The sequence below is a fragment of the Tachypleus tridentatus genome, unplaced genomic scaffold, assembly GCF_004210375.1.
Source record: "Tachypleus tridentatus isolate NWPU-2018 unplaced genomic scaffold, ASM421037v1 Hic_cluster_2, whole genome shotgun sequence".
NCBI lineage: Eukaryota > Metazoa > Arthropoda > Merostomata > Xiphosura > Limulidae > Tachypleus > Tachypleus tridentatus.
The window spans coordinates 12,287,384-12,299,811 of record NW_027467782.1 but is presented as its reverse complement, the minus strand read 5'-3'; the positions used below and the strand labels follow the sequence as shown (position 1 = coordinate 12,299,811).

General features: G+C 34.3%; 1 protein-coding gene across 1 annotated transcript in view; it reads left to right on the top strand.

Annotated features, from left to right (window-relative positions):
• The window catches only part of LOC143243294 (uncharacterized), a 42,949-nt gene that overhangs the window by 30,024 nt on the left and 497 nt on the right, over positions 1 to 12,428 (top strand). The window contains exons 3-4 of the mRNA XM_076487145.1: positions 129 to 396; positions 12,270 to 12,357. Coding sequence (XP_076343260.1) covers positions 129 to 396; positions 12,270 to 12,357 — 356 coding nt within the window. The remainder of the gene's footprint in view (positions 1 to 128; positions 397 to 12,269; positions 12,358 to 12,428) is intronic.

The window sequence follows — 12,428 nt, the reverse complement described above, 5'->3', positions numbered from 1 at the left end:
TAAGCATGAAACACATTTATAGTTATATCTGTAACCCATTATCCATAGCTTATTTAATAATAATATGTATTTTAATGGTCTTGAAACACGTGATTCTTATTTATTTACTTTTTGTAATGATCGTGCAGCGTTCTTTGTTGTTTCTACAACTGGAAAGAAAAAACTCGGGAATGTTTTGAAAACCGTGTTTTACACAAACAGCCTGGTGATGAAAAGATAACCACTAATGAATTGGATATATTGGAGGCTATGCCACTGATCCATGAATGTGAGAAGAAGGTCCCTACAAAGAATGTTAAGAAGACAAAAACTAATATACTAAGAAAGCAAAAAGTGACCAAACGAACAACCCTGGAGACGATATATGAAAATGACCTAGAAGAAAGGAATACATTGGTTCGAAATTCAATTACGTTCTTATTCATCTTACGTTCTAATTAATATTTGGTACAAGTAAATTCACATTTTACAGTTAAAAACATTCCATTTTAATGTATGTATACTACGTCAAACTACGTGTACAATATCAAACAGATGTTGCATGTTTAAAATCAGTGTTGTTAATACCTTGAATTATTCACAACTACTGAGAAAAATGCGTTCAAAGAATCTTTAATGTTCAGAGTCATTTGAATGCATGCGATGTTTTTTTCCAAAATAGACCTACCTACACGTGTTAGATGCTATTGAGGTCTGATAAGTCTGATTATCTTTTCTAATGTCCATAGCATTAATAACATGTGGAAAACATAAAGATCAGAATGCCCTTTCGTGATTTTTCATTCACATACATACTACTACTACTGATATTGAATTATTGAATATTTTAAAGCACCATAAAGTGCGTGATTTACTCCAAAGTTGCAGAAAAAATAAGACAGTTTGAATACCATTTCTCTCTGTAACATAAAGTAAATAACCAGTCATTTGGAGTTCAGATCACATAACTTTTCATGTTTAATTTATATAACTATAAATTGAGTAGAACACTTGACATTTAATTATAACCTCACTTTCATCTTATCTAGTAGTTCTTAAGTAGTACCACCGACTACTATGACCAATAGAAAGACTATTTTACCGGGTACGTAATTCTGACAATTGTTTGTAAATATGTGATCAATAAGACGTTTCTCTGGAAAGGAATGGGATTTTTCAACCCACATATATTTCATGATTGATCATGTTAAAATGGTTTCAAAATACAGACGAAGTTTCTACTTCTGCTACCATTACGAACAAAAATAAATAAGATAATAGATGTTTTTTAAGAACGACTCCACTGACACAATTTAATGAACGTATAATTTTGTGTATGTTTTCCTTCTATCTAATACAAAGTCGATTTTCGTCTATTAGTGATTTTGAGAATTCCATTACTATTTGACTTTCCTTCAAGCCTTCTTTTGGGTCATGTCTGATTCTTTTATATATTATTAATAATATATAAATTATTAAATCATTATTATTAATGATTCTAAAAAAACTATGGTAACAATTATTTGGTGCTTTTTAAAAACTAATCTTATCATCCATTACACAGATATCTGTGTGTTCAACTTGTTTTATACGTTTTTACAGCAGTTTCTTAACTTCACATATGTGATCAAGATACAAAAAAAAAAAGGATTGGTACAGTTTTCCATGTTGATGATAACCTCCAGCAGGGAAACTGTTGGTGTGACTTCTAAAATTAACAATTTTTTTTCAGTTTAAAAATACCTCTTTGGTTATCCTACACGTTTTTAAGGTGCTTCTGTTTCTATTTCTTCTTTGTGAATATACACTATACTTAAAGCAAACGTGCATCTATACAAATTGAATATAAATATCTTCAAAGTAATGTTAAAAATTCCAGTATTCTTCAGTCATCTGAGAGACTTGAACCACAAGAATGAAAGGATCAGTGCAAAATAAAACACCAGTTTTTACAAATCAAATTATTGTTAATTTTTTTAATTCAAAACCCATTTTACCACTGAAGTTCTTTTGCCACATTTAGTCCAATTCAGACATTAAACCTCAGGACGTGTGAAACCATTTTCAAAGGAATATGGCCAAAGAATATCTTCGCTTGAAGATTAGCCGAAAAGCTTTTTGCTTCACCATCTCAATCATTTAATTTCCATGTTATAAATATATTTTACGATGCATAAAGAAAAAAGTATTTTCCGTTTTTACAGTCAAGCTTCACTTAAAATTGAAGATAACGTAGACCTGAAACAAAATTTTCGCACACCAGTAGCCAAAGATCGACCTAAAGTGGGGTGTATAAGTAAAATATTGTGTTTCTTTACGTTTACAAATTTTAAGTGAAAACTTTGCGTTCCTGAGGTTGATCCGTCAGAGAGTATCTTGTGTTTGTTTAACCTCGTTAACAGTTAAACCTTATAACATAAAAGCTAGTAATTTCATAACAGTGTTTGTGTGTTTTTTTCTTATAGCAAAGCCACAAAGGGCTATCTGCTCAGCCCACCGAGGGGAATCGAACCCCTGATTTTAGCGTTATAAGTCCGGAGATATACCGCTGTGCTAGCGGGGGGCAATTCCATAACACTAACTAACAGATGCACATTAGCTTAGACACAAATATCGCAAACATATGGTTAAATTGATAAAATATTTGTTATCAAATTTTTAGCGGCAGTGAAAGTATATTTCAAATACTTTTCAAACAATAAATAACACATAATTTTTTTTTCTTTGTATGTACATCTAGCTTGGTTGTTTGTAAAAGTAAGACATTAATATAAAATTCTAAAGTTATAAGTGATACTATTGTGATCATATTCATAATCTTACGTATACATAAGCAATATAAATTATTTTTAATCAACACACATGGTGGGTGAAATATCAAAGGAAAACTTAATGGCTGTAATACATTTAAAAGCGAGATGGGTAATTTCGATTTAGGTGGTCTTGCTGTAAAATTAATATAGTGCAATCAATGAAAATAAGGCCTAAAATCAAAAACTTTGAAATAATCTGTGATATCACGTTTGTAATGATCATCACTATATTAACATTTGTATATTCATGCGTCTCACAATTGTACGTCAGTCAACACTACTTCGCTGCTGTCTTTCCTTCGTATTCTCTCGCTACTCTTCACTACTTCATTGAGAGGAGTGTATTAAGTAATTGGTTCTTCTCCTGCGGGCTTCTATTGTACAAACTAATATAATAGTGGAACTACGTTCAATTTCGTGGACTACTTCAGAACCTGAAGCAAGCAGTATACTAACGTAAATATAGATTAATTGACCTAAAATAGCCATAGATAATTATTTCTCTCTGCACTGTACGCTTTATATGTAGCTTTGTTTTCTATTTCTAAGTGAAATAACACTGTTACTATGGGCACAGAGTATACTTATCTGAGTGATGTCGTGAACTGATGTAACATTGTCAGGTGAAAAAACTTTCTATAAGAATAGTGATATTAAATTTAATTGTTTTCTCCTGAACTGGGAAATTATAACATGTTTGTATTATGCGGTACCAAATTAAGTAAATTAACCGTAATAAACAACAAAGAAAACTTTCTTAAGATTCAGCGTGAAATTAAGGTACAATCAAACATAATATATACAAAGTTTCTCTTTGCAACTTCTTTCTTAAACCAGTCTTAGTAGGTAATGTATGATATTAATCAAAATAAGGCCGATAATAAACATATTATAATACACTAGTATTTGCGATGAAGAACCCGTATAGTTACGGATACGTTTATTTTTCGCATTTCATAAGCCATAATCTTATTTTTTATTTGTGTGTGTGGGGTAATTCTCCCAGTGTTCCAAGGCCTTAAATATACACCACATGTTATATTATATACGTAAATTCATATATATATACACACAGTGGTACCTCGGTCCTCGAACGACTCCCTTCTCGAAGAATTCAGTTTTCGAACATATTATTTGAAAAAAAAAAATGTCTCGGTTGTCGAACATAAACTCGGTTCTCGAACCAAGCTTGGCGTGGGCCGAAAATGGTCGAAGGGTCGTTCGAGTCATCAGACGGGTTATTTTGGGGGTTCGGGCTAAAATCTGCTGTGAACGTTATCGTTTTTACTTCTTTCGAAATATTCTGATTAAATAAGCCATCATGGAGTCAAAGAAGGATAATGAAAGCAGCAAACCAAAAAGAAAAGTTGTTAGAGCCACAATAGAGGTGAAAAAAAAAATCTCATAGCGAAGTATGAGAGTGGTGTTCGCGTGTTTAACCTTGCTACACAGTTTGGTATGGTGAAGTCTACAGTCTGCACCATACTGAAAAATAAAGAGTTCATCAAAGGAGCTGATATTGCAAAAGTAGTGACAGTGCTTACGAAACAAAGATCACAAACAGTGGAAGAGGTAGAAAAACTGTTATTGATTTGGGTAAACGAAAAAACAGTTATCTGGTAATAACATTTCTGAGACCATCATTTGTGAGAAAGCAAAGAAGTTACATGCTGACCTCCTGAAAAACACCGCTGGAACGAGTACTGATACAAGCGACGCCTTTAAGGCTAGTTGGGGATGATTTGAAAAAGTTAGGAAGAGAAGTGGCATACACAGTGTGATGAGACATGGGGAGGGTGCCAGGCAGAAACAAACCTTATTAGACAAGTTTTTAGTGAGAAATAGGTCAAGTGAGTCTCAAGCAGGTTGTAGCGGTGCAAAGCGACAGAAAAGAGAAAGAACCCCAGAAGTAGAGTTACCTGACGTTTTTATGGAAGGTGACACCCCTTCCAAACAATAATAACCCTCTTACTCTCCACGTTCCTTACCACCTTTCACTTATGCCATCAGCTCAAAACTAACTGCTCAAGTTTCGAGTCATTGCTGAAACGTTTGCTTCCGGGAAATTTTTACTGAAAGAGAACGTATTTTTTTAAAAAACACGTGGAGCTTTGGTTCCGAAGCACAATAATAGATTTATCCATGGATGGTGGATCCGGAGGGGACAGGTGCCCCTTTTTTCTTTCCAAAGTAGTAAAGTTTTCTTTTCCAAAGGCAAAAACTATAGCATAAAAAGTATAGTGAAGTTTGTGACAACAGTGTGTAGAGTCTTAAAATACAAGTTGGGTTGAATTTAATAAGGTTTTTACCGGCTCGATTATTTTTTATTGGGATAATTGATAAATTGGACATCAGTTTGTATTTATTGAAAATGGTGAAGCTGGTGGGTTTTAAATTATCGAAATATAGAATTGTTTGTTTATAAGTTTTCTTCTGTCGAAAGACTTGGGGTGACTATTTTCCCACAAGTAGCTGAAGAGAGTAAAAGGCATTTGAAACTGAGATACTGTGTGTTCAAGAACTCAACTCCTGCCCCTTAGCTGATTCTCCATAGTTGCTGACTAGTTTGATATCTGCGTTTGGATCATGTCTGATAGATAGAATATCCTCAATGTTTTTGGGAGCTGTTACAACTTGATGGTAATGCAAAAATCTGGTAATGAGTAACATTTTTAGTTTTTTTAAGTTTGATTTTTAAGGTTTTGGTTTTAATTTGTGTATGTATGTGTATATATATATTGTCACTGTCAAGCTTTTAAGAGTTTTATCTATTTCAAGGGCTTAACATGTCCTTGTGATTAGGATGCTCCTCTCGCAATCTGGGGGAGGGGTCACAGGTCGGAATTCCATCACAAAAAATGCTGTCCTTTTCTGCCGTAGGCTATCGTTTATAATTCGGGACAACTAACGCAGGTATCTTAGGTATAGTTTTGTTTTATTATTTAAGAAAAAAAATATTTCATGAAAAATTTAGTGATTATATCATTCAAAACTTCGCCTCTGTTTGGTTTGCCGACTTGATCACAAAGATGAACAATGATAATTAGTTAAGTGAGGATATCACTAGGGTTTCAGATGGGTGTGACTGTTTTACACGCAATTATCCGTTTTTCGAAACGCGCGAAGGACAAACAATCTAGATGTGAACTAAACATACTACCTCAGGGTATTCAAACATACACGGTACACGACGACTTCTTATATACCTGATGCTAATGTAATAGGCGGTTTTTATTGTTTCAGACTGAACATACACTAGACAGGAGTTCAGTCTGTTACCACACTTACAGAGTCTAATGGGTTATTGTTGTGTTAGAATAAGTAGGCTAATAAATAACGAAACAAACGGCATTCTTGGCCTTAATGTGACCAAATTTGATAAGTGTAACCTGTAAGAAAACTATGCTTTCCTTTGTAAATGTGAACAGGGGCTTTGAAGCAATAGAATTGATATGTGTAATAGACGTTGCCATGGTGGCTATTCGTTACACATTGTATTTTCATATTATCGTATAAACACACATTATAGATGTGATAACTGTTTTGGAATTACACGTAACAGTGGCTTACCTTTTCTTCTCAACTTCTCATATCTTGAAGAATCTACATTATCTATGTCAAGGTCTCTTCGTGTGGTTGGATGGTAACAGTAACATCGTCTTGAAGTTAACGAGTCCATTAAAGCTACGTGTGGTTAATTGGGCTTTAATTTCAAATTATGTTTTTAATTGGTTACTTCATATTTTGCGGTAATGTTGGAAATATTTATATTTTAAATAACTCGAAACAGCTTTCTCTTTTGGACCAGTTTAATAATGTGATGTTCCCTCATTACAGATGCTATTTCGAAAGCAACATCACGTTTCGACAGTTCGAACCTTGGACATCTGTGTCATCAGACTACAATTTTTTTTAGCGTACAATTATTGTTTCTCATCCCTGAGTTCAAGATTAGTGAAAGTGGTTGAATAAATGCAAACATTTTACTGTTTCGTAACACAGAAACAATCGATATCCAAAAACTTTTTGAAATATTGGATGCATCCCTCAATGATCTTTAAATCTCCCCCGCGAAAGATTTAAGCACTCAACTCAGTTGGTGAGACACTCGCTTTGCTCGAAAGAACTCAAATATATATTTTTAAAACTTTATTACCATGTTAAAAAATTGTTTCCCAAGTAATAGTTATTTCATGCCCTTGAGACAAGGGCTTGAGGACTAGTACCTTTTGTAAGAGGGAGAAAGAATGTAGTAACTTGATTTGTTAAGATGTGTATTAACAGCAGTAATTAATGGGTCACTAGATAACTAGAGAAGACAAACCTAATAAATAATGTGTTAATCTTATGAATGGGACAGTGACTTGTTATAAAAACATAATGGTTCCTTGAGAAACACGTGTTGAGTCATTTTGAAAGATGTCCTAATTATGTGATTCAGAATCATACAAATTGAAAACATACTTTGTTTCTTTTACATGAAGGCCCTTGTGGACTGTACAATACTAGAAAACGGATTTCAATTCAAATGGTGAGAAGAACACAAAGAGCCCTTTGTGTAGCTTTGTGTTTAATTGCAAACAAATAAATCTTACTTGAGGACGGATACTATTTTCATGAATTAAGCTATTTCTTTCTGTTATTTTTATGCAATATTTCCATCTCGCTGTCTTCAAAGCAGGTCATCTCAGACATTGTTTAAAATTAATGACTTTGATTCTTGTTCTATGGTAATCTAATAAAAGCAAACACGAACAACAGTAATTTATTACAATATTTTTCTCTACAAAAAGAAAATAACAATCGAGTAACCAAACGATCAGGAAAATTTCTAAATATGAAGAGAAGGAGTATTCATAATAATCAAAAGTCAGAGAAATTTCCAAACATGGAGGTGTATGGTAACAACCAAAGAGATTTCCAGAAATGAAGGGAGGAATTATTCAATAATAACTAGAGAAGCGCAGACATTTCCAAACATAGAGGTACGGGGTATTCAGTAATGACAAAACAGCCAGGCGTATTTTCAAGTATAGAAAGAAGAATTATTCAGTTATAACATAACAGACAAGGACATTTCCAAACACGGAGGAAGAGATTATTTAAGAAATAATTTCCTTGATTTACTAAAAATAAAGCAAATGTGAATTAATTCTGAAAAACATAAAGATTCATTATGAATGAGACGATAACTCACAATAAAAAAAATATGTTGTCTTGCTATGAAAGAAAAGAAGACTTTTCGGAAGACTCATTAAGAGAGACAATGCCTTATTATAAAACTCATGTTAAAGTATTATAAGAGATGTGTTAATTGTTATCGTCCAATAGCGATATCATGCTCAAGAATTTCTGATGAACAAAACAATTTACTGAAATTTGACAAAAATGCAAAGAAAATTTGAAAACAAGCATGTGTTTGTTTGGAATTAAGCACAAAATTATACAACTAACTATTTGTGTTTTGCCCACCACGGGTATCGGAACCACATGCTAGTGGTGTGAGTCCACAGGCATACCATTGTACCGTTGGGGGGTCACAACAAGCAAGTAAACAAAATTATTAATTCAAAATAGGCTTCTTCTTAAATTTCTGGTCCTTTGCATTGATATGATTAACTATTGTCAGATGTAAAAGATTACGGACTCTTGTTGATTCTGTTGTTGTTATTGTTTTAAATTAAGCATAAAGCTACAAAATGAGCTATCTGTGCTCTGCCCACCACTGGTATTGAAACTCGGTTTTAGCGTTTTTAGTCCGCATACATATAGCTGAGCCACTGATGGGGGTGTTGATTCTACAATCTCCATGAATTCCTTGTATTCTGCGTTTAGTTGTGGGAATGCTTTGACGCTTTGAGTCAATCTGATGTTGAAATTACCCAAAGACATTATCCTTCCATCTGAATGGCCTTCTTACAGGTTCCATCCTCTTATAAGACTTTAAATACTAAATGTTCTCACGACCCCGTCCCCTTAGAAATGTTACGTTTCTGAGTGCAATTCCGACAAATTTCATTTTTATGCAAAGCATTAATTACCTATGTTTCTTTTTCCTCACAATTTCAGTTACGTAAACAGAAACAAGTGTTGTTTATTTCAAACTAATGTTTAAACATTTGTTTTATATTTGTTAGTGAATTTAGCAAAAAATACTTGAATGATATTTGCGCTCGCTGTCCCTAATTTTGAACTCATAGATTAGAGGGAAGGCTGTTAGTCAGCCACGACTACTCTTTTACCAACCAAGAGTGGATTTGGCCATAACATTATAATTTCCCCATGGCTGAAAGGCCAAGGTTGTTTGATGACGGGATTCAAATCTTTAGGCCGCAGATTGCGAGTCAAGTGCCCAAACCTTCACACTATTCCAGACTTTGTATAAAGGAAATAAATAATTTTCTCCACCCAGTCCATACCCATTAGTCCCTAATGGTGAAATGGAATTACGTCACGATAACAGCCATAAAGTTAGTAACTGTTTTGTTGCAAGTATAAAACAAAGACATCCATCAAGAGAGACTCTGTTTAATTTTATGTTAACACAAAAACTCTACCGAACTTAAAAGCTCAGCAAAGCTGCGAATAAAAAGAATGTACAGATGCAACTTAGACATCTTCGTACTAACTTCTATCCTAATACGAGAAGTAACACAATACACTTGCGCAATTACTCCAGATCCATCTGTCGGTAAGTATACGGACTTACAATGCTAAAATCCGAGGTTCAATTCCTCTTAGTGGAAAGAGTGTACATAACTCATTATGTTCCTCTGCACGACAACAACTCCACTATCTTCGTGACTCACGGTAATAATAATACTTCTTCCTACTTAATTATTTTCATTTCGACTCCCACAAAGAGTCAATTGATTAATTCCACCCACGTAGATTTTGTATGTGAATACGGGTTTTGAAAGATTCAACCCATTACAAATAGTTATAAACACAATTTTAAACATAATCATCACACTCACCACTGGAACCATTTGTCATGCTTGACAAATAGTATTTTGATCAACCAATACACCTCTTTACAAATATATCATATATATCCACAAAGCTATAAACCGTGACTATCTTTACTCATGTAACGTTGATCGTTTCAATATATTTGGTCAATTATCCAACATAATGCAGAGGAATATTAGTGTTTAGCAGTTAAAACACTAAGAACATCACACCAGATGTGAAGTAACAACACGCCAGCTTACTCTGTGTTTCAGTCAAAGTAGTTTACCACATCTACTTATTCTCTGTTTCAGTTACAGCTGTTTAAAAGGTCAGCTTGCTCTGTGTCACAGTTATAGATGTTTACTACGTCAGCTTACTCTAGGTCTTCGTCATAGCTGTCTACCACGTCAACATATTCTCTGTTTCAGTTACAGCTGTTTATCACATCAACTTATTCTCTGTTTCAGTTATAGCTGTTTCCCACGTCACCTTACTCTGTGTTTCAGTTTTTGCTGTTTACTGCGTCAGTTTGTTTCAGTCATAGCTCTCTACCACATCAACTTATTCTATGTTTCAGTTATAGCTGTTTAAACGTCTGCTAACTCTGTATTTCAGTCATACCTCTTTAGTATATCAGCTTACTGAACGTTTCAGTTATAGCTGTTTCTTACGTCAACTTACTCTATATTTCAGTTATAGCTGTTTCTTACGTCAACTTACTTACTCTATGTTTACCATGTCAGTTTACAGCTGTTTACTACGTTAGCTTACTCTATGTTTCAGTTATAGCTGTTTCTCACGTCAACTTACTCTGTTTCAGCTTACTTTGTGTTTCAGTCATAAATGTCTACCACGCCAGCTTACTCTATGTTTTAGTTACAGCTGTTTACTACGTTAGCTTACTCTATGTTTCAGTTATAGCTGTTTCTCACGTCAACTTACTCTGTTTCAGCTTACTTTGTGTTTCAGTCATAAATGTCTACCACGCCAGCTTACTCTATGTTTCAGTTACAGCTGTTTCAGTCATAGCTCTCTACCACATCAACTTACTCTATGTTTCAGTTATAGCTGTTTCTCACGTCGACTTACTCTATGTTTCAGTTATAGCTGTTTCTCACGTCAACTTACTCTATGTTTCAGTTATAGCTGTTTCTCACGTCAACTTACTCTATGTTTCAGTTATAGCTGTTTCTCACGTCAACTTACTCTATGTTTCAGTTACTGTTTCTCACGTCTTACTCTATGTTTCAGTTATAGCTGTTTCTCACGTCAACTTACTCTATGTTTCAGTTATAGCTGTTTCTCACGTCAACTTACTCTATGTTTCAGTTCAAGGTGTACATAATGACAACAAAACATTCTAAGACACTTGAACTTCCTCCTGATGGCATCAAAACAAACATCCAGTGGCATGTTCTAAGTATTACTTGGTAACATTAATATGCATCCAATGGCATGTTCTGACCGTCTCCATACTGTAGTCACATTACTCACCTATCTGAAGACACTAACATGTACTTTCGACCAAAAGTAATATGGTCATGGCAAGAATTTTATGGTAAAATTATATTCCTTAAGTTATATTCATGTCTTATGGCTAAAACTGTATATTTTTTTCTCAGATGTAGTTGTGTTATTTGAGCAAATACAATAACTTTGTCTTCCAGTGTCAAAGCTTTGAGGCTTCCCTAAGCCTATGAAAGGTGACGAAAGTTCTGTTTAGGTGCAACGTTTTAATCACATACCTCATAATTGATTTATTTTGGAATTCATCACAGAAGATGTAAACAACAAAAACTGATTTTAAATGTAATTTTCACCCTTATTTTAATCTTATTAAAGTTCTGATTTGAAGGAATGCGAAAAAAATGCACAAATACGATTTTTAAAGGTCGTTGTGGATTAAATATTTTAGTGCACACTAAATAACACGCAGTGCTCGTAACTACCTGGCAATGGAATATTTCTCTAGCTGCTTCAGAAAAAGAATTTCAAGATTAAACTGAGGCTAAATTACAAAGACACTAAATCTAAACGGAAAAACAAGCCAAGCTGAAAGTATAAAAATAACCAAGCCTAAGGCCCGGCATGGCCAAGCGCGTTAAGGCGTGTGCTTCGTAATCCGAGGGTTGCGGGTTCGCGCACGAGTCGCGCCAAACATGCTCGCCCTCCCAGCCGTGGGGGCGTTATAAGGTGACGGTCAATCCCACTTTTCGTTGGTAAAAGAGCAGCCCAAGAGTTGGCGGTGGGTGGTGATGACTAGCTGCCTTCCCTCTAGTCTTACACTGCTAAATTAGGGACGGCTAGCACAGATAGCCCTCGAGTAGCTTTGTGCGAAATTCCAAACAAACAAATAAACAAACAAAATAAACTAAGCCTAAAATACGAAAACCAGTCAAGCTAGAGGTACAAAAGCAAGAGAATCTCAATCACTAGGTATAAAAAATGAAAAAATAACAAAGTAACATATATTCAAAATGTAATTTATAGAAAACTTACAATCTTTATTATCTTTACTGCTAGATTATTCAACGTTATCTGAACTGCTACACCTTCATACACCGGATACAGCGACCTTATCTACCACTAAAGAAATTGATCTACTGCACGGGTTAGTTATGTATTAGTTTTATTCTCAGTTTTGGAAACAACGGATAACACACAATTTGGCAACTAATTAAA